Raw genomic sequence first — 26,820 nt, 5'->3', positions numbered from 1 at the left:
CCCTAAGGGTTATCAATTATGAAAAAAACTTTGCATTTCCTGATAAACAGTTTTATGAATGCTTATCTGTGTTGCTACCCAGTTCATTTTATGTTGAACGTTTGAAATCAACGTGTCATATAGATGTTACATGTTCAGGCATTTGTTACAGGACACCTCACAAAGGTTAACAATGCATTTGGTGGAAGAGCATTCAGCAGGAGATCCGACATTCATAGAGGACTTCCTGCTGACCTACAGGTCATTTCTTCCTAGCCAATAGAAGTCAGCAAAAAGTTACTGGAGTGGTTTAATGACTCAGGGATAAGGTTGGAAGTATGCTGTTTTGGCTCTTAATTTTGAAATATTAAAATGTAAACCTGAAAATACCTTCAATGGATATTTTGTTACACCAGTTATATTCAGATTAACTTAATACAAGAATGTATGTTTTTAACCAAAAAAAGATAATACAAATATTAGCTCCTGTTATGCATTTCTAAGTTCAGCCCTAGAAATGTCTTTTTTCTTTAAATGCCAAGGCCAGTAAATTAGCCACCAAATGTTTACACTGTAATTCTTTCAGGAATATGTCAAAACATAACCAAATATCTGGATTCCTTGAGAATCTGGATCTTCTACTTTGGTAGCAAGAGTATGCCAGATCGGAGTTACAATTTTTAATTTGGCACCAAAGTAGCATTTGCTTACAGACATTGCTGGCTGTCAGCCTCAGTGATGGAATTGAAAGGAGACTGGAGACCATCTCTAGCAACTCTTGAGAGCTCTGTCAGGGTGGCCAGAGTGGATGGTAAACTCCATAGTCTCCTTTACTTCCTTTCACAGCCTGTGCCTGCGTGGATCTTTCTAGGCTTATTAATACTACTCATTCTCTTTATCTAGTCTGTTCTTCTACCTTTATTTCTTAGTGTCTACCTTCTTCTGTATTAACTTTTTCTGGTTTTATTATACCCTTGCTTTTATTTTGATCTGTTTCAAATGTGTTTTAAAATGTAAAGCAAGATGTAGGTTAAATAACTTCATAGATTTAAAACCCTTCCTGGCAAAGCAATGTAGTCAATATTCAAAATAAGTATAAATACATGTATTTTCAGGTCATTTTTTACCTAAATAAAATGCTTGTTGAAGGTTTTATTGTTAGATAAGTTGTTTGAAAGTTACCGTTTTTTGAAATGACTTCAATCACATTTTCACCACTTACGTAAAGAAGAAAACTACTTGAAAACAATTGATTTTTCAGGTTACACGGGTAGTGTTATTGTGGGTGAGGAATCACTTCAGTGACTTTGAAGGAGAACCTGCAATGACTGAATTTCTAGAAGAATTTTAAAATGATCTTGGAAGAGAGGTAGTATTTGTGGTTTTTAAAAAAGAATCATTTGCTCATTTCTTCAGCCTGTGTTTGAATTAACGGCAGTCTTTCAGACTCATACAGAGAATGGGTGGACCTCTAAGGCTGTTAAATGTCGCACGTGCAGCTAATGCAAGAAGCAGATGGATGATGTTAACAAAACCATCCCGAGAATCTCCTTTGCTTCTCATCTTACCTGGAGGCTCTGAGATGGGGCTTGGAATCTTGGTTGACAGTGTGTCAATTCAGGGAGCAAAGGCTCTGGAGCAGGCTTGACACATGGAGATCCGGTACGGTGCTTCCAAGTCCAGACTTAAGGGTGAGTGTGTCTTTTTTCTCTTGTTTGTTGTAATGCTGACATTAATTCTATAATTTCTTTCTTTTTTTTTTTTTTTTTGTCGCCCTCGGTAAGGTGCCGTGGCGTGCCTAAGCTCTTGGGCTTAGGCGATTCTTTTGCCTCAGCTTCCCAAGTAGCTGGGAGTACAGGCGCCCGCCACAGCCCCGGGCTATTTTTTTGTTGCAGTTTGGCCAGGGCCGGGTTTGAACCCGCCACCCTCGGTATATGGGGCCGGCGCCCTACCCACTGAGTCACAGGCGCTGCCCTATGATTTCATTTTTTGATATTAGAAGAAAATGGTCAAAACTTTGAAAATATTCAGCTGTCAAAAGCCATGGAGAGTCTTAGAAATAACTCATATTTATCCATGTGAAAACCAATTTATTTGGAAAGTATTTTTACCTACTTTCATTTTCTCCCAGATCCTTTTTGTTTATTTGTTTTACATTTAGTCCTTGAATGAAAAATAGTCATTTTTATAAGTAATATTTCAAACACCATTAGAAACAAAGCATTTATAGTAAAATGCATAGATTAGATCTAGGTCAAAAATCTCACTTGAAGATCACAAAAATTATTTTTAACCTGTTTTTATTGATAAATGAAATCTTTTATTGATAACTAAGTATGTATAGATTAAAGCATATAACACTCTTTTAAAACTTATTCTGATAGAGAAACATACAAAACAGATGCTCAGTCTCATTCATTCCTGCAGTAGTGTTTTTCTATGGGATTGCAGTTTTGATCATTGAAATTGGTACTTCTCATATATTTCCAAGTCTACCATTGCCATGGCTTTATTTAGATTTCTTATAATTGGCATTTTGTGTTGTTTCTATGTATCCTAGCATATAAAGAACTTCTAAGAAGATTGTCAGAAGAGAAAAAAAACTGGTGCCCCTCACCATCCTAAAATTGGTGACATGGAAATGGCCAATTATGGATCTATTCCAGATCTTGCTGTAGATGTAGAACAGGTGATAGGACTTGAAAAAGTGAATAACAAAAGTAAAGCCAAATCTGGTGGAGGTAGGAACAAGCTAAAAATGATACTCAACAAGCCTTGGGTCCGTATCTTGCCACAGAAACCATGTAAGTGTCTGTCTAAGTTCTCTGTACATTATTTCATTGTGTTAAAATGATACACAAATATAGTGATGTAATTAATGTCTGCATGAGTGTAGTAAGTGTGTTAAGCACTTACAACTGAGCTATTTTAGGGAAGTATCATTAAACAGTCAAGTTAGTTTTAATCCAATTTTTGCTACTTTAACTTCCCCACTCCCAGTCTTCATCAGAGACAGTTCAGGGCTTCCCCATTTGACCCGTTTTGTTTTCTCTTTTGGACGTTTTCAAAAGAAAATGTTAAGTATGTGTTTCCTTTCATTGTCTCCAGGATGACTTAGAAATGTTTTTGCTTCTATACATTTCTTTCTGGGTAACTTCTCTGCTGTCAGGATCTGGTCTTTACCAATCAAGCCATTGCCTCATTCAGTCGCCACTATGCATCCCTGCCATTTTGTGTTGTCCCGCATTCTTCTATGAATATTTTCAGTTATTTAACCGTTGCTGAGACATCGACACCCAAGCGCAGAACTCCTTGCATGCTTTCTAGTCTACGCCATGCTCACAATGTCAGGTGTATATATATATATATATATATATTTTTTTTTTTTTGCAGTTTTTGGCCGGGGGCCGGGTTTGAACCTGCCACCTCCGGCATATGGAGCCGGCGCCCTACTCCTTTGAGCCACAGGCGCCGCCCGTCAGGTATATTTTTAAATATCTTCTTGGCCAGAAGCTCAGGCTAGACAAAGTTGCACACGTCTCTGATACTTTTTTAGCTTTTAGCTTTGCTTATTTCTTCATTTTAGTTCCTTGTCGAGTCTTTGGGATGTTTGTTTGTGTTTTTGGTGGAGACCTGGTTGCTCCGTGTTGCTTAGGCTAGGCTTCCCGCCTGGCCTCAGGTGAGCCTCCCACCCTGGCCTGTCAGAGTGCCGGGATTACAGGCATCAGCCACTGCCCACAGCCTGTCAATTTTTCTTCTAATGTTAAGTAACTTGGTATGCCACATTTAATTATATAGCCCTCAGACTACAATGATATAAGAGAACCTGGACGTGGTGACTCATGTCTGTAATCCCAGAACTTTAGGGGGCTAAGGCGAGAGTTGAGGCCAGTAGTTTAAGACCAGCCTGCGCAACAAAAGGTGACTTCATCTTTACAAAAATTAAAAATAAAAAGAGTGAGGCATGATGGTCACACCTGCTGTCCTAGGTATGTGGGAGGATTGACTGAACCCTCTAGTTTCAAATTATAGTGACTATGATGAAGCCATGACCCTCAGTCCTGGAGTATAGAGTGAGACCCTCTTTCTCAAAAAATAAAATAAAAATTAAGTTAAAAAAATATATACTCATATGAGAAAACTTTCAAAACATGTAAGTTTATTTCTTTCTTTGATAATTTAATGAGTCTCAAGAGAAGTAGTATATATAAATATTCAGAACTACATCAACTATTTATTTATTTATTTAGTGAGACAGAGTCTCAAGCTGTCGGCCTGGGTAGAGTACTGTGGCATCACAGCTCACAGCAACCTCAAACTCTTGGGTGTAAGTGATTCTCTTGCCTCAGCCTCCCAAGTAGCTGGGACTACAGATGCCCACCACAACACCTAGCTATCTTTGTTGTTGTTGTTGTTGTTGCAGTTGCCCTTGTTGTTTTAGCAGGCCCGGCCTGGGTTTGAACCTGCCAGCCTCGGTGTATGTGGCCAGTACCCTACCCACTGAGCTGTGTGTGTCGCCACCATTTTTTTCTTTTATACAAAAAATTGATTTCAGGCTGGGCAAGGTGGCTTAGGCCTGTGATCCTAGCATTTTGGGAGGCCGAGGCAGCAGGATTGCTCGAGGCCTGGAAAGCAAAGCAAAACCCTGTCTCCACAAAATATATTAAAAAAAATAGCCAACCATCATGGTGTACACCTGTAGTCCCAGCTTCTCAGGAGACTGAGGCAGGAGGATTACTTGAGCCCAGGATTTTGAGGTGGTGTCACCTCATTCTGGCTTAGGCAACAGGGGAGAGTCTGTCTCAAAAAAGAAGTAATTCCTTGTTAGGTAAAATTTTCATTCACAGATTAGAGAGATGATATTTAAATATATTATTGATGGACCAAGTTCAGACTGGTGTTGTGTCCACTGAACTGTAGAATAATGACTGGTAGTTTTGTGTCAGGTAAAGAAGACCTCTACAGCAGAATCCTGAAGATAAGAAATGAGTATGATGGCTTTATGAATAACATCGAGGGCATGTTTATATTTAGTAAGTTTCTAAGAGATGATGGATTAGGGCAGCTGGTAGTTATGGAAAATTGGATTTTTTTTTTTCTAAATTTCAAATATTAAGGGGGTACAATGTTTTGGGTTACATGGATCACTTTTGTAGTGCTTGAGTCCTGGCTATAGGTGTGTTCATGACATGAATAATGTTTTGTGTACCTATTTGGTAGGTTTTTCCCCTCCCCTTTCCCCTCTCCCCCATTTGATTCCCATTGAGTTTTATTTCTCTCTGTGCACACATGTGCCCATAAGTTAGTTCAAATTTAAGTGAGTACATGTGGTGGTTGTTTTCTATTCCTGGCATACTTTACTTAGGAGAATGGCCTCCAGTTCCATCCAGACAGTTGCAAAGGTATTAATTCCTTTTTTTTATGGTTGAATAGTAAGTACTCCATGGTATACACATGCTGCATTTCATGAGTTCACTAATGAATTGATGGCCACTTGGTTTGATTCCACATGTTTGCAGCTGTGAATTGTGCTGCAATAAATATTCAAGTGAAGGTGTCTTTTTGATGAAAAGTCTTTTCCTCTGGGTAAATTCCCTGTAGTGGGGTTACTGGATTGAACTGTGGGTCTATTTTCAATCCTTTGAGGAATCTCCATAATGTTTCCCATAAGGGCTGTACCAGTTTGCAGTCCAATGAAGAGTGTACAAGCAAGCATTCTTTCTCTCTGCACCCACACCAGCATCTATTATTTTTGGACTTTTTAATAAAAGCCATTCTAAGTGGGCTAAGGGATTTATCATTGTGTTTTTTGTGTGTGTGTGTGGTTTGTTTTAATATGCATTTTCGTCATGATTAGTGATGTTGAGCATATTCTAGCATATTTATTGGCCATTTATGTTTTTTATCTTGAGAAGTTTCTGTTCATGTCTTTTGTCCACTTTATAGTAGGGTGGTTTGTTTTTACCTTGCTGATTCACTTGGGTGCTTTGTAAGTTCTGGATATTAGCCCTTTATCGGATATGTACCTTGAGAATAATTGCTCCCATTCTGTAGGTTGTCTGTTTGCTCTGTTGATTGTTTTGTTAGCTGAACAGAAGGTTTTTAGTTTAATCCAATCTCATTTATTAATCTTTGTTGTTGCCATGATTGCCATTGAGGTCTTAGTCCTAAATTCTTCGCTAATATCTAGAAAGGGTTTTTCTACATTTTCCTTTACAGTTCTTATTGTTTCATAACTTCAGTTAAAGTCTTTTATCCATCTTGAATTAATTTTGTGAGTGTTGAGAGGTAGGGTCCTGTTTCTTTCTTCTACGTGTGGCTGTCCAGTTTTCCTAGCACCATTCATTGCACAGGGCTTCTTTTCCCAGTGAACCTTGTTCTCCGGTTTGTTAAAGATCATTTGGTTGTAGGAAATGATTTTATATCTGGGTCCTCTGTTCCATTGATTTATGTCTCTATGTTTGTGCCAATACTATGCTCTTTTGGTTACCATAGCTGTGTGGTATAGTTTGGAGTCTGGGAATGTGATGCCTACAGCTTTGTTCCTTTCCTTTCTCTCTCTTTTTTTTTTTTATTAAGTCATATACACATAGATCATGAATTCATTTATGCATATCTGGTGTGCTTAGATCAAACCAATCAACAACATAGCTTTTGCATCATTTACTTGATTATTGTGTTAAGACATTTGTGTTCTACACTTGACAGATTTGACTTGTACCCTTGCGATATGCTCCATAGGTGTGGTCCGCGCCCTTTACCCTCCCTCCATCTAACCTCCCCTTTCCCCACCCTTCCCACTCCATTTCTCTCCTTCATCCTGGGCTATAGTTGCATTCTATCTTTCATTAGAAAGTGTGAATAAATATGAGTTGGTTTCATAGAAGTACTGAGTACATTGGATACTTTTTTCTCCATTTTCGAGATACTTTACTCAGGAGAATATGTTCCAGGTCCCTCCATGTAAACATAAAAGAGGTATAGTCTCCATCATTTTTTTTTTTTTTTTTTGAGACAGAGCCTCAAGTTGTTGCCCTGGGTAGAGTGCAATGGCATCACAGCTCATAGCAACCTCTAACTCCTAGGCTCAAGTGATTCTCCTGCTTCTGCCTCCCAAGTAGCTGGGACTACAGGCGCCCACCACAAGACCCGGCTATTTTTTGTTGCAGCCATCATCGTTGTCTGGCGGGCCCAGGCTGGATTCGAACCCGCCAGCTCAGGTGTATGTGGCTGGTGCCCTAGCCTCTTGAGACACAGGCGCCAAGCCGGCCCCTCATTTTTAAAGGCTGCATAGTATTCCACGGCATACATATACCACAATTTATTAATCCATTCCTGGGTCGATGGGCACTTGGGCTTCTCTTCAAATTGCTTTTGCTATTTGGGCTCTTTTCTGATTCCAAGAAAGGGTAAAATTACTTTTTCTGGGTCTGTGAAGTATGCCATTGGTAATTTGATAGGAACTGCATTGAATTTGGTAGTATGGACACGTTGACAATGTTGATTCTACCTGTCCATGAGCATGATGCGTTTTTCCGTTTGTCTGTGTTCTCTGTGGTTGTTGATTCTCCCCCATCCATGAACATGATGTGTTTTTCCATTTGTCTGTGTTCTCTGTGATTTCTTTCCTCAGTGTTTCATTGCTCTCCATGGAGAGATCTTTCACCTCCATGGTTAAGTATATTCCAAATTTTTTTTTTTTTTTTTTTTTGTAGAGGCAGAGTCTCACTTTATCGCCCTCGGTAGAGTGCCGTGGTGTCACACAGCTCACAGCAACCCCCAACTCCTGGGCTTAGGCGATTCTCTTGCCTCAGCCTCCCGAGTAGCTGGGACTACAGGCATCCGCCACCACACCCGGCTATTTTTTGTTGCAGTTCGGCCGGGGCTGGGCTTGAACCCACCACCCTCGGCATATGGGGCCAGCGCCCTACCCACTGAGCCACAGGCACCGCCCTTTTTTTTTTTTTGTAGCTATTGTGAATAGTATTAAGTCTTGATTTGAACCTTGGCTTGACTGCTTTTGGTATATAAAAATGCTAGTGATTTATTTACACTGACTTTTTAATGCTGAGACATTTGGTCCTGAGACATCCTGAATTTATTTATCAATTCCAGGAGACTTTCAGTGGAATCGTTGATGTTTTCTAGATAGAAGATCATTTTGTCAGCAAAGAGTGGTTTGACCCCCTCTGTCCCATTTTGGATGCTCCTTATTTCTTTTTCTTGCCTGATTGCCCTGGCAAGGACTTTAAGCACCGTGTTGAATGAAAGTGGTAACAGTAGATGCTCTTGTCTTATTACATTTCTTAGAGGCTAATACTTTCAACTTTTTCCCATTCAGAATGTTGTTGGTTATGGGGTTTGCCATTTTATGATAACTTTACAATTCTGATCTATATTCCTTCTATGCCTACATTATTGATGAATTTTATAATGAAAGGGTGCTGGATTTTGTTTAGTTTTTTTTTTTTTGTTTGTTTTTCTGCATCTATTGAGATGATCACGTGGTCTTCATTTTTGCTTTTGTTTATGTGGTGAATCACATTTTTGGGCTTACATAGGTTAAATTATCCTTGTATCCCTGGGGTGGATTATTTTTGGATGTGCTGTTGAATTGACTTTGCTAGTATCTTATTGAGGACATTTGTATGTATATTCATAAAGGATAATTGTCTGTAGTTTTCTCTTTTTTGTTGTATCCTTTGTGGCTTTGGTATCAAGGTGATACTGGCTTCACAGCATGAGTTGGGGAAACTTCTTCTCAATACTAAGGGAAATTTCTGTGTTACAGGTACCAGTTCTTCTTCGCAGGCCTAATAGAATTTGGCTGTGAATTTCATCTGATCTAGATCTTTTTTATTGTCGTGAGGTTTTCCATTATTGTTTCAATCTTTTTTTTTATTATTAAATCATAGCTGTGTACATTGATATGATCATGGGGCATCATTCACTAGTTTCACAGGCCGTTTACCGAGTTTCACATATACCCTTGTAAGATGCACCGCTGGTGTAATCCCACCAATCCCCTTCTCTCTACCCACCCCCCCCTTTCCCCCTTCCCCCTCTTCCAGGTTGTAACTGGGTTATAGCTTTCATGTGAAAACCCTAAATTAGTTTCATAGTAGGGCTGAGTACATTGGGTACTTTTTCTTCCATTCTTGAGATACTTTACTAAGAAGAATATGTTCCAGCTCCATCCATGTAAACATGAAAGAGGTAAAGTCTCCATCTTTCTTTAAGGCTGCATAATATTCCATGGTGTACATTTACCACAATTTATTAATCCATTCGTGGATCGATGGGCACTTGGGCTTCTTCCATGACTTAGCAATTATGAATTGGGCTGCAATAAACATTCTGGTACAAATATCTTTGTTATGATGTGATTTTTGGTCTTCTGGGTATATGCCCAGTAGAGGGATTACAGGATTGAATGGCAGATCTATTTTTAGATCTCTAAGTGTTCTCCACATTCCAAAAGGAATGTATTAATTTGCATTCCCATCAGCAGTGCAAAAGTGTTCCCTTTTCTCCACATCCGCGCCAACATCTCTGGTCTTGGGATTTTGTGATGTAGGCTAGTCTCACTGGAGTTAGATGGTATCTCAAAGTAGTTTTGATTTGCATTTCTCTGATGATTAAAGATGATGAGCATTTTTTCATATGTCTGAAGGCCACGTGCCTGTCTTCTTCAGAGAAGTTTCTCTTCAAATCCCTTGCCCAGCCTGCGATGGGATCCCTTGTTCTATTCTTGCTAATGCGTTTGAGTTCTCTGTGGATTCTGGTTATTAAACCTTTGTCGGAGACATAACCGGAAAATATCTTCTCCCATTCTGAGGGCTGTTGGCTTGCTTTACTTACTGTGTTCTTGGCTGTGCAGAAGCTTTTTAGTTTGATCAAGTCCCAGTAGTGTATTTTTGAAGCCGCTTCAATTGCCCGGGGGGTCCTCCTCATAAAATACTCGCCCAGACCAATTTCTTCAAGGGATTTCCCTGCACTCTCCTCTAGTATTTTTATAGTTTCATGTCTTAAGTTTAAATCTTTGATCCAGTGAGAGTCTATCTTAGTTAATGGTGAAAGGTGTGGGTCCAGTTTCAGTCTTCTACAGGTTGCCAGCCAGTTCACCCAGCACCATTTGTTAAATAGGGAATCTTTTACCCACTGAATGTTTTTAATTGGCTTGTCAAAGATTAAATAACGGTAAGTAGCTGGATTCATCTCTTGGTTCTCTATTCTGTTCCAGACATCTACTTCTCTGTTTTTGTGCCAATACCATGCTGTTTTGATCACTATCGATTTGTAGTATAGTCTGAGGTCTGGTAGCGTAATTCCTCCTGCTTTGTTTTTATTTCTGAGTAATGTCTTGGCTACTCCAGGTTTTTTCTGATTCCATATAAAATGAAGTATTGTTTTTTCAAGATCTTTAAAGTATGTATGACATTGGAGCTTTAATAGGGATTGCATTGAAATTATATATTGCTTTGGGTAGTATGGACATTTTAGCAATGTTGATTCTTCCCAGCCATGAGCATGGTATGTTTTTCCATTTGTTAATATTTTCAGCTATTTCTTTTCTTAGAGTTTCATAGTTCTCTTTATAGAGATCTTTCACGTCCTTTGTTAGATAAACTCCCAAATATTTCATCTTCTTTGGCACTACTGTGAATGGGATAGAGTCCTTTTTTCAACTTGACTGTTGTTGGTATATATAAAGGCTACCGATTTATGAATGTTGATTTTGTAACCTGAGACGCTGCTGTATTCCTTGATCACTTCTAAGAGTTTTGTAGTAGAGTCCGTAGTGTTTTCCAGATATACTATCATATCATCTGCGAAGAGCGAAAGTTTCAGCTCTTCTGACCCTATGTGGATACCCTTGATCGCCTTTTCTTCCCTAATTGCAGTGGCTAAAACTTCCATTACAATGTTAAAAAGCAATGGAGACAATGGGCAGCCTTGTCTGGTTCCTGATCTGAGTGGAAATGATTCCAATTTAACTCCATTCAATATGATATTGGCTGTCGGGTTGCTGTAGATGGTCCCTATCAGTTTAAGAAATGTCCCTTCTATACCAATTTTCTTAAGTGTTCTGATCATGAAGGGATGCTGGATATTATCAAAAGCTTTTTCTGCATCGATTGAGAGAATCATATGGTCTTTGTTTTTTAATTTTTTTATGTGCTGGATTACATTTATAGATTTACGTATATTGAACCAGCCTTGAGACCCTGGGATAAAACTGACTTGGTCATGATGTATAATTTGTTTGATGTGTTGCTGGATTCTGTTTGTTAGGATCTTGTTGAATATTTTTGCATCTATATTCATTAGTGATATTTTCTTTTCTTGTTAGGTCTTTTCCTGGTTTGGGGATCAGGGTGATGTTTGCTTCATAGAACGTGTTGGGTAGTCTTCCTTCTTTTTCTACCTTTTAGAACAGGTTGAGTAATATAGGTACTAATTCCTCTTTAAAGGTTTGGTAGAATTCTGATGTGAAACCATCCGGTCCCGGGCTTTTCTTTTTGGGGAGGTTTTGTATGGTTGATATCATTTCCGAACTTGATATGGGCCTGTTCAACATTTCCACTTGATTCTGGTTAAGTCTTGGAAGGTGATGAGCTTCCAACTATCGGTCCATTTCCTTCAGATTTTCATATTTCTGAGAGTAAAGTTTCTTGTAATATTCATTAAGGATTTATTTGATTTCTGAGGAGTCTGTTGTTATTTCGTCTTTGTTGTTTCTGATTGATGAGATTAGAGATTTTACTCTTTTTTTCCTGATTAGGTTGGCCAAAGGTTTATCTATTTTGTTGACCTTTTCGAAAAACCACCTTTTTGCTTTATTGATCTGTTGTATTATTCTTTTGTTTTCAATTTCATTTAGTTCTGCTCTGATTTTGGTTATTTCTTTTCTTCTACTGGGTTTGGGGTTGGAATGTTCTTCCTTTTCCAGTTGCTTGAGATGTCCCATTAAGTTGTTAACTTCCTCTCTTTCCATTCTCCTGAGGAAGGCTTGCAGTGCTATAAATTTCCCTCTTAGAACTGCCTTTGTGGTGTCCCAGAGGTTCTGATAGTTTGTGTCTTGTCACTTTGTTCCAAAAATTTGGCAATTTACTTCTTGATCTCATCTCTGACCCAGCTATCATTCAGCATGAAGTTATTTAACTTCCATGTTTTTGTATGAGTATGCAGATTCCTGTTGTTACTCAGCTCAAGTTTTATTCCATGGTGGTCCGAGAAGATGCATGGAATAACTTCTATTCCTTTACATTTACTGAGGTTAGACTTGTGAGCTAAGTTGTGATCGATTTTGGAGTAAGTTCCGTGGGCTGATGAGAAGTATGTGTATTCAGTTTTGTTGGGATGAAATGTTCTGTAGATGTCTGCTAAATCCAAATGCTGGATGGTTAGGTTTAAATCTAATATTTCTTTGCTCAGCTTCTTGTTGGACTATCGATCCAACATTGCCAAAGGAGTGTTGAAATCTCCGACTATTATGGAGCCGGAGGAAATCAAGTTGCTCATGTCTGTTAGAGTTTCTCTTATAAATTGAGGTACATTCTGGTTGGGTGCATAGATATTAATAATTGAGATCTCATCATATTGAGTATTACCCTTAACAAATATGAAGTGACCATTCTTGTCCTTCCTTACTTTTGTTGGTTTAAAGCCTATTGTATCTGCAAATAAAATTGCAACACCTGCTTTTTTCTGATTACCATTTGCCTGAAATATGGATGACCATCCTTTCACCCTGAGTCTGTATTTGTCTTTTAAGTTAAGATGTGACTCTTGTATGCAATAAATATCTGGCCTGAGTTTTTGTATCCAGTCGGCTAACCTATGCCTCTTAGAGGACAGTTTAAGCCGTTCACATTAATGGAGAATATTGATAAGTCTGGTGAAGTTTTGGGTATCGAGTTTTTCAAAAGTCCAGTGGGCATTTTTAATCCTTTCGCCAGTGTGGAAATTGGAGTTTGATCCAAAGTTTCTGAGTGAGTTTACTTTTGTGGTATAGAATTGGATTGGTCATTATGGAGGATAGGTCTGAGAATATCCTGAAGAGCTGGTTTGGTTATGGCAAATTTCTTGAACATATGAATGTCATTAAAGTATTTCATTTCTCCATCATAAGTGAAACTCAGTTTAGCTGGATACAAGATTGGGGTTGAAAGTTATTTTGCTTTAGGAGATTAAAAGTCGGTGACCACCCTCTTCTGGCTTGAAAAGTTTCAGCAGAGAGATCTATAGTCATTCTAATTTTCTTCCCTTTGAAGGTAATGGTTTTCTTTCTCCTGGCAGCTTTGAGAATTTTCTCCTTCATATTAACTTTAGTGAAATTAATTATGATATGCCTGGGGGATGTCTTATTGGGGTTGAGTCATGCTGGGGTTCTGAAGCTGTCCGCTATCTGAATTTCAGCATCTCTAGGCATGTCTGGAAAATTCTCTTTCATAATTTCATGCAGAAGGGCTTCTGTGCCCAGCGAGGCCACTTCATCTGTTTTTGGAACTCCAGTGATTCGGATATTGACCTTCTTCGAATTATCCCAGAGCTCTCGGAGAGAATGATCCGTTTTTGCTCTCCATTTCTCTTCCTGTTTGAGAGTTTGGGAGCATTCAAAGGCTTTATCTTCAATGTCAGAAATCCTTTCTTCTGGAGAGCAGCTGATCGCAGTCCCGTGGTGGTACATTATGGCTGACATGCAAAATTTGGTAGAAAGATTGGAGAGGGCAGTGGGCCGCCTGGAGGCAGTATCCCATACCTCTGACATGCACTGTAGATATGGAGACAGTTCATCAAAAGGGGCAATTCCATATGTGCAAGCATTTGACTCACTGCTTGCTGGTCCTGTGGGAGAGTACTTGAAGATCAGTAAAGAAATTTGGGGAGACGTGCAGAAACATGCGGAGATGGTCCACACAGGTCTGAAGTTGGAGCGAGCAGTCTTGGTTACAGCCTCTCAGTGTCAGCAGCCAGCAGGTAATAAGCTTTCTGATTTGTTGGCACCCATCTCAGAGCAGATCCAAGAAGTGATAACTTTTTGGGAGAAGAACCGAGGCAGCAAGTTGTTCAATCACTTGTCAGCTGTCAGTGAAAGTATCCAGGCCCTGGGCTGGGTGGCTATGGCTCCCAAGCCTGGTCCCTATGTGAAAGAAATGAATGATGCTGCCATGTTTTATACAAACCGAGTCCTCAAGGAGTACAAAGATGTGAATAAGAAGCATGTAGACTGGGTCAAAGCTTACTTGAGTATATGGATAGAGCTGCAGGGTTACATTAAGGAGTTCCATACCACTGGACTGTCCTGGAGCAAGACAGGGCCTGTGACAAAAGAACTGAGTGGATTACCATCTGGCCCCTCTGTTGGATCAGGCCCTCCTCCCCCACCGCCAGGACCACCTCCTCCCCCAGTCCCCACCAGTTCAGGCTCTGATGACTCTACATCCCGTTCAGCATTGTTTGCGCAGATTAATCAGGGGGAGACCATCACACATGCCCTAAAACATGTATCTGATGACATGAAGACTCACAAGAACCCTGCCTTGAAGGCTCAGAGTGGTCCGGTACGCAGTGGCCCCAAGCCATTCTCTGCACCCAAACCCCAAACCAGCCCATCCCCCAAACCAACCACAAAGAAGAAGCCAGCTCTACTTGAACTGGAAGGCAAGAAGTGGAGAGTGGAAAATCAGGAGAATGTTTCCAACCTGGTGATTGATGACACAGAGCTGAAACAGGTGGTTTACATATACAAATGTGTCAACACCACATTGCAAATCAAGGGCAAAATTAACTCCATTACAGTAGATAACTGTAAGAAACTTGGTCTGGTATTTGATGACATGGTGGGCATCGTGGAGATAATCAATAGTAGGGATGTCAAAGTTCAGGTAATGGGTAAAGTGCCAACCATTTCCATCAACAAAACAGATGGCTGCCATGCTTACTTGAGCAAGAATTCCCTGGATTGTGAGATAGTCAGTGCCAAATCGTCTGAGATGAACGTCCTCATTCCTACAGAAAGTGGTGACTTTAATGAGTTTCCAGTCCCTGAGCAGTTCAAGACCCTATGGAATGGGCAGAAGTTGGTCACCACAGTGACAGAAATTGCTGCGTAAGCGAAGTGCCACTGGGTTCTTTGCCCTCTCCCTTCACACCATGGGATAAATCTGTATCAAGACAGTTCTTTTCTAGATTTCCTCTACCTTTCTGCTCTTAAACTGCTTCTCTACTCTGAGAAGCACAGCTACCTGCCTTCACTGAAATATACCTCAGGCTGAGATTTGAGGTGGGATGACAAGTCAGTTGATCTTGTGCAGGAAGGTGCAACCTTTCCATATCAGTTCAATCACACCACCAGTCCATTCTTAATGAACTGCGGAGCAGGACTGGTGCCTTTCAGCTTTTGGCTTTGGGGGTGTTATTCTACCAACAGACAGTCCTTTGAGAAGAATAAAACAGTCCTAGGAATTAACAGATCAGAATGTTCACACTAGTTAATCTTTTTTTCTGACAATGAGCATGAGGGTAGTAGAAGCTGGCATTGATTCCAGACAGTTCTTCTAACCAAACTAACTTTTCAATGTTGATAAGTGAAGGCAAGGGTAGAACTGGATGAAAAGCCGAGGCTTGGCCATCTGGCGTTCCAAGCGAATCGTTCCCTATAAGCATTCCTTTTATTCTGCATTCCATCCTGTCTGTTTCAACCATGAGATAGAAGGTTCTTTGGTACCAGCTACTATAGCAGTGCCCTTCATCCAGGGCCATTAAAGGTGTCTTGGACTCTTTCTTTCTCTGGGATCCCTGCCTAGCACCTTCCTACCTTTCCCTAAAGATGTCTTTAAAGGAAAAACAACACATCACTCCAAGATGTCTGGCATTCCTTCCTCTTTACCTGCTAGGTGCCTGTCATCCATCTTCACTGCCTCCTTTTCTCTGTCATGCTCAACAACTTAACAGCTTCTGTCCAGGCACCTGAACCAGAGGACTAAAACCTCCCCTGCAGACTGGTTTTAGGTCTCAGTTTATGTAAGAATCTTACACAGCATTACTAATATAAATTTCAGCCCCACCCCCACCCTGGACAAACAATTACCAAAATATGCAACTTTTTTTGGTGGGAAGAGAGATAGTCCTGTGATTTATACCCATTTCCTGAGGCCTGTGGAAATAAACCTTTATGTACTTAAAGTTATACAGAAAATAGAATAAAGTTAATACTAAAAAAAAAAAAAAAAAAGAAATCCTTTCTTCTGCTTGCTCCATTCTGTTACTGAGGGATTCTACTGTATTTTTCATATCTTTGAGGGCTGCAAATTCTTGCTTCAGTGTGTCTAAGTCTTTGGTGGTTTTGTCTTTAAATTTGTTAAATTCTTGAGACAACTTTTGAATTTCTCCTCAAATTCCTAATTCCACTTTGTTAATCTTGTCTGCAATCCAAATTCTGACTTCGATTTCTGACATCTCAGCCAGTTGTTTATGAATGGGATCTTCAATTACATCTGCCATATCTTTCCTTGTGGGGGGGGGGTTGATCTATTCTGTTTATTCATGTTACCAGAGTTTTTCCTCTGATTCCGCCCCATGGTTGTTTTACTCCCTTTGATTTTTTCCCCTGAGGCTTTGTCGAGGGCCTGTACAGTGTTGTGGCCTGAGAAACTGGGGCCCTGTCTGGTGTGGTGGGGCTAAGTGGTTCTGTCTTGTTTTCAGCTGGTTTCTGTTCCACCCTAGTGAAACAGATACTCTGGATTGAAGTCTCAGCTGGCGAGAAATATCAGCAATTAAGGCACCCCGCCCCCCACCGGCAAACAATTGGAAAAGAAAAATCAAACCTTCCTACCACCGTGCACCCAGGGCACCACCTGATTTGTCCTCAGGCGATTGGTTCAGTTCAAAAGGTCCAAATCAATTGTCTCAGTATGCACCTGTCTTGGGTGAGAGAGTTTAAGAGGTCTCTGGGAACTGGATCACAGGGGTCTGGTGACTACTCTGGTGTGGCTTGCTCCAGTGCTGCGTGGAGTCAGGAGAGCCACCCAGCCAATAGATCAGTCTGGGAAAGTTGCTGCCTCCTTCCCCACCTTGCACCACTGTCACACCCAGTCACTGATAGCCCTGCAGTTGGCTGACCCAGTTGCCTGTAGTGAACCGGTACTCCGGGTGTTTGCACCTGCCTGAATCACAAGGAAGTCTGCCAGGCCGCTGCGCTCTGCCTCTCTCTACCAGGAGGAGGTGAGGCCTGACAACTTTGGGCGCTTGATGAAGGTTGGGGGGTTTTCACTCAGGTCCAGTCTCACCCCTGACTAATGTTACTGACAGAACAACTTTGCGGAAGCTGAATTGAGTTCCAAATCAGCTTGTCTTTGCTCTTGTATTGTCTATAGGCTGACGATCCCCTGAGGGCCAGGTGCGTCTTAGGTTCAGTAAAGCGGACCTCTGGGTCAGCCCCGCCCTGGGAGTTTCCCCGGTTTGGAAGTTGGAGTTGCCTCAGGCAAACTCAGAGTCTCTGGTTGCCCAGGGAGACAGGGGGTGTGGCTTCAGAATATTCGGTAGTGAGCTGTATTGCTAGCAAAAGAGGGCTGCTGTTTTATGGCTCAGGCAACTGCTGCTTCCATGTATGTCCCTTCCGGCCAACCGTCCTCTCTCTGCTCCCGTACCCCAGAGTCTGCACCAACCAGCTGCAGCCCAGCACTGTCTACACCCCTTGAGCAATCGCCCAAGGGTCTGGACCCCTAGGGGACAGGCCTCCAGACCTTGGAGCGAGAGCAGAGGGGAGCATGGGGAGTGCTGGGAGCCTGGGGCTGCGGGCAGAGAACACACACAGCTTTATACAGTTTAATGCCTGGCCATATTGTCACCAAAAGACAGCTGTCGCAGTGTGCCTCTGGGAACTGCCACTCCAGTGCGGTTCCCTCTCCGCCAACCGTCCTCTCGTCACTCCCATGCCCCGGAGCCGGCACCGACCAGCTGCAGTCGAGGCCCCATCCACACCGCTTGAAAAATCACCCAAGACTCTGAACTCCTGGGGGACTGGCCTCCAGACCTCAGTGTGAGTGAAGGGGAGCGCTGGGACCTCAGAATTCCAGGTAGAGACTATATACAGTTTATACAGTTTTATGCCTGGCAGGAGGACACCTTGGCACCCTAGTAGGGGAGGTAGGTCCAGTTTTTAGAGGGTCTCTCCTGTGGAGTGTAGTTGGAGGACCTTTGAACACTGCCTGATTGTGGGGGCACTTTGAGCTGTTCTCATGGGGGAGGGGACTCCCGTCCGCTTGCTGATGGATTTTGTACCTTTTGTTTGTATCCTTGTGGTTGCAGCTCGCCTCAGCAGGGTTGACGTGCGTTCTTCAACCTTCTCTCTTAGTGCAGCTCAAATCCACCAGGTTACTTGCTGAATTTTTGTCCTTTAACTCTCCTTCTGGACAGGAGCCTCTGTGGAAAGCTGGCTTCAGTCAGCCATCTTGTCTCCTCCCCCGTTTCAATCTTACTGTTTGACATTGTTCTGTTCAGAACTTCTGCTTCTTCCTGGTGGAGTGTGGCAAGGTTGTGTGTTTCCAGAAACTTGTCCATTTCCTCTGTACTCTCTAATTTATGTGCATAGAGGTTTACATGGTATGCATGGATAATGTTTTTTGTTTGTGGTACCAGTTGTAATGTCACCTTTTTCATTTCTGATCGAGATTATTTGTGTCCTTTCTCTAGGAAGAGGTCTGTTGATTTTATATCATCAAGAGACCAACTTTTTGGTTAGTTCTTTGCATTTTTCTTTCCAGTTCACTGAGATTTGTTCTGGCCTTTGTTGTGATATTAAGTTGCTCATTTGTGATCTATCTTTTTTATGTAGGCATTTGTGGCTATTTATTTTCCCCTGAGGATTTCTCTTGCTGGTGTCTAGTAGATTTGGATGGTTGTGTACCCTTTGTCATTCAGTTCAGAGATGTAATTTCTATCTATTTCATTCTTGACCCAATAATTCTTCAACAGCAGGTTGTTTAATATCCATGACTATGGGTAGGGTTTGTCTAGTGATTGATTTGTAATTTTATTATACTGTGATCTGAGAAGGTACATGATATGATTTCAGTTGTTTTGGATTTGTTGAGGCCTGTTTTGTGGCCTAGCAAATAAGCAATCATATAAAATATTTCATGTACTATTGAGAAGAATGTGTACTCTGTTGTATGTGGGTGGAATGTTCTGTCAATGTCTGTCAGGACCATGTGATTTCAAGTTTGGTTTAAGTCCATTTTTCCTTTATTTTCTGCTGTGAGGATCTGTTGAGGGCTGTCAGTGTGGTGTCGAGGTCCCTGGCAATTATGATGGTGCTATTTCTTTGTTTAAGGCGAGTAAAATTTGCTCCAGGTATCTGGAAGCTCTCGTGTTGAGCAAATATATATTTAAGATTGTTGTGTCTTCTTGTTCAGTTGCTTCCTTTACCATTATATGCAGAGGGTGCTAAAAAATGTGTACACATTTTAAGTAGAAGAAAATTGTAATACTCAGTATAAGACAATAACAAAAAGATGAATAAAAGTCACAGTGAACCCCTCTTGTAAATGCAGAAGACAAATGTGACTTGTGTATTACAAATTTAATACAGTTTTTTCTTTCTTAAAATGTGTATACATTTTTGTCAGCTTCTGTAATGACCCTTTTTCTTTACCTTTTAAAAAAATTATTTTTTATTAAATCATGACTTTGTACATTGATGCATTTATGGGGTTCAGGGTATTCTTTTTGACTTAAAGTCAAACTGATGTGATTTGCAAATGGCTATACTTGTTTTCTTTTGATTTGTTAGTGTGAAATATTTTTTACATCCTTCCATGCTGAGTCTATGTGTGTTCTTGGTTTAGATGTTTGTCCTGGATCCAGAAGATACTTGGGTTGTGTTTGTTCATCCATTCAGCCATCCCGTGTCCTTTGAGAGGAGAATCCAGTGCGTCAGTGTTAACTGATAGCAGTGATATGTGGGATGCTGGTCTGTTCACTCTGCTGGGTAGCACCTCATTGCTTTGCTTTAGTATTGTTGTGTAAGTAGTATGGGTTTGGATTTTTTTAAAGGTGATTTTACACTGATAGGTATCTGTTTTGTTCATTTGTGTGTAATGCTGTTTTGAGTCTTTCCAAAGCCGGTCTGGTCATGGCAAATTCCTTCAGTGTTTGCTTGTCTGGAAAAGACTTAGTTTCTCCATTGATCATAAAGCATATTGTTAGGGTAATAAAACAATATAGGATGGCAGTTGTTCTGTTTACTTCAGTTGAATATAGGTGCCCAATCCTTTCTGGTTTATCAGTTTTCCAGTGAAAAGTCTGCAGTTAGCCTGATGGGTTTCCATTCACAGGTCATTTGAGTTTTTCATCTTGCTGCTTGTGGAGTTTTCTCCTTACTTCGGCATTGGTCAGGTTGGTTGTATGTGACTTAGAGATGAGCTGTTTGCTATGAATCTTCCTGGTGTTCAGTGTCCTTGTATCTGTATGTCTGAAATTCTGGTGTCATGAGGGAAATTTTCCTCTATACTTTTCCATGCTCTTTGCTCTTTCTTCTCCCTCAGGGACACTTGCAACTCCACTGTCAGTTCACTGCACACATTGTCACTTCCAATGTCAGTTCACTGCACACACTTCCATGCTACTCCCCTGGTCTTTCTCATGCTCTTTGCTGCTCTTTGAATGATGGGGTTATCTTGTCTCCATGCCCTGAGATTCTTTCTTTTCCTGGTTAAGCCTGTTGTAAAAGCTTTGTGCTGTGTTTTAAATTCCCTAACAGGCTCTTTCATTTCCTTAAGTTCTCTTATGTCTTTCCTTATGGTGTCTAGATCTATAGCGACACTCACTTTTTCACTGGTTTCCTAAAATGTGTTCTTGGCTTCTTTTTGTTCCTTTTCAACTCTCTCCTAGATTCCTTTATTTTAGTTTCTGTCCATGTTCTGAATTCTTTCTCTGTTTTTCATTTCAGCAATTTCCTTATGGGTGGAGTCCACCACTGTAGCTCCATTATGTTTCCTTGGGGTGTAGAATGATTTTGTTTTTCATGTTTTCAGGTTTCTGTTGCTGGTTTCTTCTCATCTGGCTCCTCTTGTCTCACCTCTGGGTGAATGGGGTTGCAGGGCTCCTGTTTTTCTTTGCTGGGGATGCTCTTGGACCAAGTCCATGAGTGATATCTGCTCAGGGTTCAGAGGTCCCGAATGAAGTAGTGGACTGTAGGGAGGTTCTGTCAGCCCAGTTGATAGTGGTGGGAACTCATTCATGGGGTCTTGGGGTTCAGGTCCAACTTTGGAATTTCAGGGGTGGAGTCGGCAGAGGCTCTGTGGTACAGGGGCAGAGTTTTAGCCTTGGGAACAGCAAGAGCCTCAGAGCTGGCTCTGGGGATTTCTGGGGCATACTTGCCCCTATGGTGTACTATTCCACCACCATGGGGACTGCGGGTACCCAGTCACACAGGCAGGGTTTTCTCAGTGGACCTAGGGTCTGTGTGTGCATGCTGCAGGATCAAGGTTCCATACCATCCCTAGGACTGGCTGAGGCATTCACCCCAAACTTCTCAGGTGGTGCCTGTGGCACCTGAGGCTTCTCTGTTCAGCTCCCATGCCAGGGAGGAGGCATGCTCAACCCCCAGTCACTGGGTATGACACAGTAGAACATCTGTTTTTGCCCTGGAATGGCAGGGGTGATGCAAAGGCTACTGCTGTTCACTGCTGGAAGGCTGGATCCTGTGCAAACCTGGCCCCATGTGCCAGAGCAGCCAGGGTGATGTTGGTTGCAGGCTCCTGGGGTTTGGGGGGCCCCAGATCTGGGCTTCACCTGTTCTGCAGTGCAATGTCTCTGCCCGGACTCTGAGAGCTCCCTGAATAGCCCAGAGTTGTACAGGGAAAGAGGAAGACGCCTCACTGAAGAAGCTGCCTGTAACTTTGTTTCTCTTTTATAATGCAGTGTCCCCACAGGTTCTTCTGTCCTGTTCTCTTCACCTCCTCCTGGCAGTGTGAATTGTATTTGGCATTGTACTGGGACCTCAGCTCTATGTCTGAGATGGTGGTTGATGCTTGTGAGTAAGATTCGGCCATGCCCCATTCGACTGAGTTGTTAGATACTGTAATGAGCTGTACTCTCTTGATTGCAAGAAAGAGCCAATTTCAGAGATGCTCTTTTGCGCCTATAACCAGCTGTGTTTCCTTGGGAAGGGCTCTTAGTGCCTCAGGCTGGGACCACAGCAAAAGCAGTCAGGTTTTCATGTGTTTGTTAGCCATTCATCCATCATCTTTAGAGAAAGTTCTATTCATGTCTCTTGCCCATAGATCTATGGGATTGTTGGCTTTTTTCATGTGGATTAATTTGAGTTCTCTATAGATCCTAGTTATCAAGCTTTTGTCTGATTGAAAATATGCAAATATCCTTTCCCATTGTGTAGGTTGTCTCTTTGCTTTGGTTATTGTCTCCTTAGCTGTACAGAAGCTTTTCAGTTTAATGAAGTCCCATTTGTTTATTTTTGTTGTTGTTGCAATTGCCATGGCAGTCTTCTTCATGAAGTCTTTCCCCAGGCCAATATCTTCCAGTGTTCATCATCTCTATATATTAGAGAAATGCAAATCAAAACAACCCTGAGATATCATCTAACCCCAGTGAGAATGGCCCACGTCACAAAATCTCAAAACTGCAGATGCTGGCGTGGATATGGAGAGAAGGGAACACTTTTACACTGCTGGTGGGACTGCAAACTAGTACAGCCTTTCTGGAAGGAAGTATGGAGAAACCTCAAAGCACTCAAGCTAGACCTCCCATTTGATCCTGCAATCCCATTACTGGGCATCTACCCAGAAGGAAAAAAATCCTTTTATCATAAGGACACTTGTACTAGACTGTTTATTGCAGCTCAATTTACAATCGCTAAAATGTGGAAACAGCCTAAATGCCCACCAACCCAGGAATGGATTAACAAGCTGTGGTATACGTATATCATGGAATACTATTCAGCCATTAAAAAAAATGGAGACTTTACATCCTTTGTATTAACGTGGATGGAAGTGGAAGACATTATTCTTAGTAAAGCATCACAAGAATGGAGAAGCATGAATCCTATGTACTCAATTTTGATATGAGGACAATTAATGACAATTAAGGTTATGGGGGGAGAAAGCAGAAAGAGGGAAGGAGGGAGGGGGGTGGGGCCTTGGTGTGTGTCACACTTTATGGGGGCAAGACATGATTGCAAGAGGGACTTTACCTAACAATTGCAATCAGTGTAACCTGGCTTATTGTACCCTCAATGAATCCCCAGCAATAAAAAAAAAAAAGTAGTCAGGTTTGCTAAGCCTGGAAGGTTTGTAAGGTCCTGGCAGGGCTTAAATGTAATTTTCCTTGCTGGGGATGGGTGGGGGCTCCTGGGAGGAGAGCTGAGGCAGGCTCTGCAAGCCAGGAAGGGGTGATAAAGAAGGGGCCACAATTCTTCGACTGGCTACTAGGAGGGAGCTCTGCTTCGCTTGTGTTACCCCTGCCCTTCAGTGTCTGAAAGTTACATACGGATGCCTGAAAGTACCACAGTCAGTTGCTGTGGCCCCGCAGGCTTGGGCCATCCCTGCCAGAGGACCAGCCCTAGTCTGACAGCATGGCTTCCCTGTGGGGGTGTGGGAGTGCTCTCACAAATCGTTCCTTTTTGGAACCCCACAGCATTCTCCCATCAGTTCTACTTATCTGGGCCTCTCACTTCCCAAGTCAAGCTCCCATATATATCCCTCCCACCTGTGTCTGTTAGAACCTGTTTGAGACCTGGGAGCATGGGATCCCATCTTTGAGTCTGACCCACTGGCATGTGAAATGCCAGGGAGCTCCCAGTTCGGGCTATCCAGGTCCACTGCAGGTCCTCAAGGGGACAGGCTTGGGTCCCACTCTCTGTAGAAACCTGGGGGTGAGGACATGCCAGCTGGGGAGCGGTGGCCAGTTGCCAAATTCGTGGCTCAAACTGCTCTCTCAGTTGCAGTGGGCAGGGCTAGGATGGGGAGTATAAGAGTCTCCATGGAGGAAAGCTGGCTCTGTGTCTTACTCTTTCCCTGGAGGGCAACTTTGCACAGAATGTCCAAGCTCTAGGATCACAAAGCCGTCCCCACAATTTGGCGGTTGCAGCAGCACTTCGGCTCATGGGATGGAAAAGCTTCCAAGCAACTTGGTAGCCTGCTGATCCCAAAAGAGTGTAGAAAGGAAAAGGGATCTACCCCTGACCACGCTCTGAGCCTCTGGGTTTGAACCTCACTGATACCTTCTTCTCCTCTTTTTCTCTCTGTCTCTGCTTTGTAATTTTGTCATTGTGAGGTCTCTGGCAGGCATCAATATTTCTTCCTCTGCCCTACCACTCAGCCACATCTCTAGACAGATGTTGCCCCTCGCTCAGCATTTTATTTTTAAAGTGACCCTTCTTAGGAAAACTTATTTTTAAATGGGTTTTAATAATTACCTAAATGTGGAATCATTAGTAGCACAGTAACAAAAAATGGATCTTAGAATCACATTTTACCATGAGTTAAATATGAACCTTAATAAGAAAGTCACTATGACACTGCCAAGTATTAATGGAACATGACGTGTAAGACCTGGGAAGTAATCTGTCCACAATATAGGATGTTGGCAAGAAACATCCTAAATAATTTGTATTTAACACCAGATATGGCTCACTAAAATATTTTCCTAAGAAAGTTATTTAAAATAATTTATATGTGGCCGTCAGAGACTGGTGGCTTGTCACATCCCTGCCCCTGAACTTGGTCCTAATGGTGGCCCGCCTGTCCCTCGCTTGGAGCTTGGGTATCTGGGCCTCGCCGAAGCCGCCCGAGGTGGCTGCGCGGCCTTCTAGCATCCAGGCCCACCTGCTTACTACGGCAGCGCAATCATCTTTTCTGCCCTAAAGAACTTGTCCTGACAACCTCCTGCGGCCGGATCCCACTTTTCCAAACCCAGAAGACAGTGCTTGAAGGCAGGGGACAACAGCCATGCTCCAAACAACTTGGCCTCAGGAGTCAGTGGCCTTCGAGGATGTGGCTGTGTACTTCACCCAGAATCAGTGGGCAAGTCTGGACTCTGTGCAGAGGGCCCTGTACAGGGAGGTGATGCTGGAGAATTATGTGAATGTAGCTTCCCTGGTAGGGTTTCCATTTCTCAAACCCATTCTAATCTCCCAGCTTGAGAAAGGGGAAGCACCATGGGGCTCAGATCCCTGGGACACAGAGGTTCTGAAAGGCATCATTGCAGATGGTGAGTCCTGGATCATGAATGAAGAGCCAATTGTAAAGGAGGAGGCTTCTGAAGAAATAGAGTTGCACAGAGCGCCAGTAGGAGGACTTTGCAGAAATAGTTCTCAGTACTTTGATTTTAAAAGCAAGGCAGTGCGGCAGACTTTTAGTCTAAATCCAAATCTGATACTTCGAGGTGGAATGAAGTTCTATGAATGTAAAGAATGTGGGAAAATCTTCAGATATAACTCAAAACTTATCCGGCATCAGATGAGTCATACTGGAGAAAGGTCCTTTAAATGTAAGGAATGTGGCAAAGCTTTTAAGTCCAGCTATGACTGTATTGTACATGAGAAAAACCACATTGGAGAAGGGCCCTATGAATGTAAGGAGTGTGGCAAAGGTTTGAGTTCCAACACAGCCTTAACTCAACATCAGAGGATCCACACCGGAGAGAAGCCCTACGAATGTAAGGAGTGTGGAAAGGCTTTCCGTAGGAGTGCAGCATACCTTCAGCATCAGAGATTGCACACAGGGGAGAAACTCTATAAATGTAAGGAATGCTGGAAGGCTTTTGGTTGTAGGTCCCTTTTTATTGTCCATCAGAGAATACATACTGGAGAGAAACCTTACCAATGTAAGGAGTGTGGCAAAGCCTTCACTCAGAAAATAGCCTCCTTACAGCACCAGAGAGTTCACACTGGGGAGAAGCCTTATGAATGTAAGGTGTGTGGGAAAGCCTTCAAATGGTATGGAAGTTTTGTTCAGCATCAGAAATTACATCCTGTGGAGAAGAAGCCCATCAAGGTTCTTGGGCCCCCTGTGGTCGGTCCCCAGTGCCCCTCTCTGGCCTTATCTCCTATTCCTCTCCAGGGGTCATGCTCTGCTCCAGCTGTGGCTGTGCCTTCACTCACCTTTCCACATGCTGTGCTCATTCCTACCTCTGGGCCTTTGTTCATGCTGCTGCCCACATCTGGAATACCTTCTTCACCCACCCAAATAGTACATGTCTTCCAGAGTCTTACTCCCACTGTGAAGCCTTCCTCTATTATTCTGACCCCTTCTTTTCACCCCACATGAGCTTTATCTCGGTGTTCCTATGGCTGTTACCCAACAAATCTTCAAACTAATTTATCTTGCATTTGTATTTTTCCCCCACCTTACGTTTGTTACAACTCTTTCAGCATAAACTTCATTGTAATCTATATACATTTAAAGATTGTATTTATATAATATATTCTCTTCTGGGTAGAAAATGGAAATACTTAACCTTTGCATTGGTCACTATCATCCTTGAGCAGTGGTGGCTATATCTGCATCATAGGGTTGTTGGGGTGTTAGAAGTGCTGAGAGGACACTTTTGTTTGTTAGGGGAGTCTGGGAAAGAGGACATCTCTGCACTAGGACATTGTGATTAGAGAGAAGCAACCTGGAAGAAACAGAAGGAGGCATGCAAGACCTGTGGGAGTAGAGAATTAGAGAATTAGGATAGGTTTCCAGCAATGAACTTTAGAAATCAATGCAGATTGTTCAGTGAGCCAGTGGCTAGGAGGTGTGTTTATACAGCTGAAGTTGTGTTGCCCTTGGCATGGATCATTGAGGATTCTACATATCTATGCAAAAAATG

At 42.1% G+C, this 26,820-nt stretch overlaps 2 protein-coding genes across 2 annotated transcripts; both read left to right on the top strand.

Moving 5' to 3' along the window:
• The first annotated feature begins 13,637 nt into the window (after nucleotides 1-13,637).
• Nucleotides 13,638-15,165, top strand: LOC128586498 (adenylyl cyclase-associated protein 1-like). The gene has a single exon (XM_053592306.1). The coding sequence runs from the start codon at nucleotides 13,674-13,676 to the stop codon at nucleotides 15,096-15,098; it is 1,425 nt and encodes a 474-aa protein (XP_053448281.1). The 5' UTR covers nucleotides 13,638-13,673; the 3' UTR covers nucleotides 15,099-15,165.
• A 9,773-nt stretch (nucleotides 15,166-24,938) lies between these two features.
• LOC128586497 (zinc finger protein 621-like) lies at nucleotides 24,939-26,285 on the top strand. Its single transcript, XM_053592305.1, has one exon. The coding sequence runs from the start codon at nucleotides 24,954-24,956 to the stop codon at nucleotides 26,271-26,273; it is 1,320 nt and encodes a 439-aa protein (XP_053448280.1). The 5' UTR covers nucleotides 24,939-24,953; the 3' UTR covers nucleotides 26,274-26,285.
• Nucleotides 26,286-26,820: the final 535 nt, after the last annotated feature.

Source organism: Nycticebus coucang, chromosome 5, assembly GCF_027406575.1.
Source record: "Nycticebus coucang isolate mNycCou1 chromosome 5, mNycCou1.pri, whole genome shotgun sequence".
NCBI classification, from domain to species: domain Eukaryota; kingdom Metazoa; phylum Chordata; class Mammalia; order Primates; family Lorisidae; genus Nycticebus; species Nycticebus coucang.
Note: the sequence above shows the minus strand (reverse complement) of the source record. Positions and strands in the feature narration are given on the sequence as shown.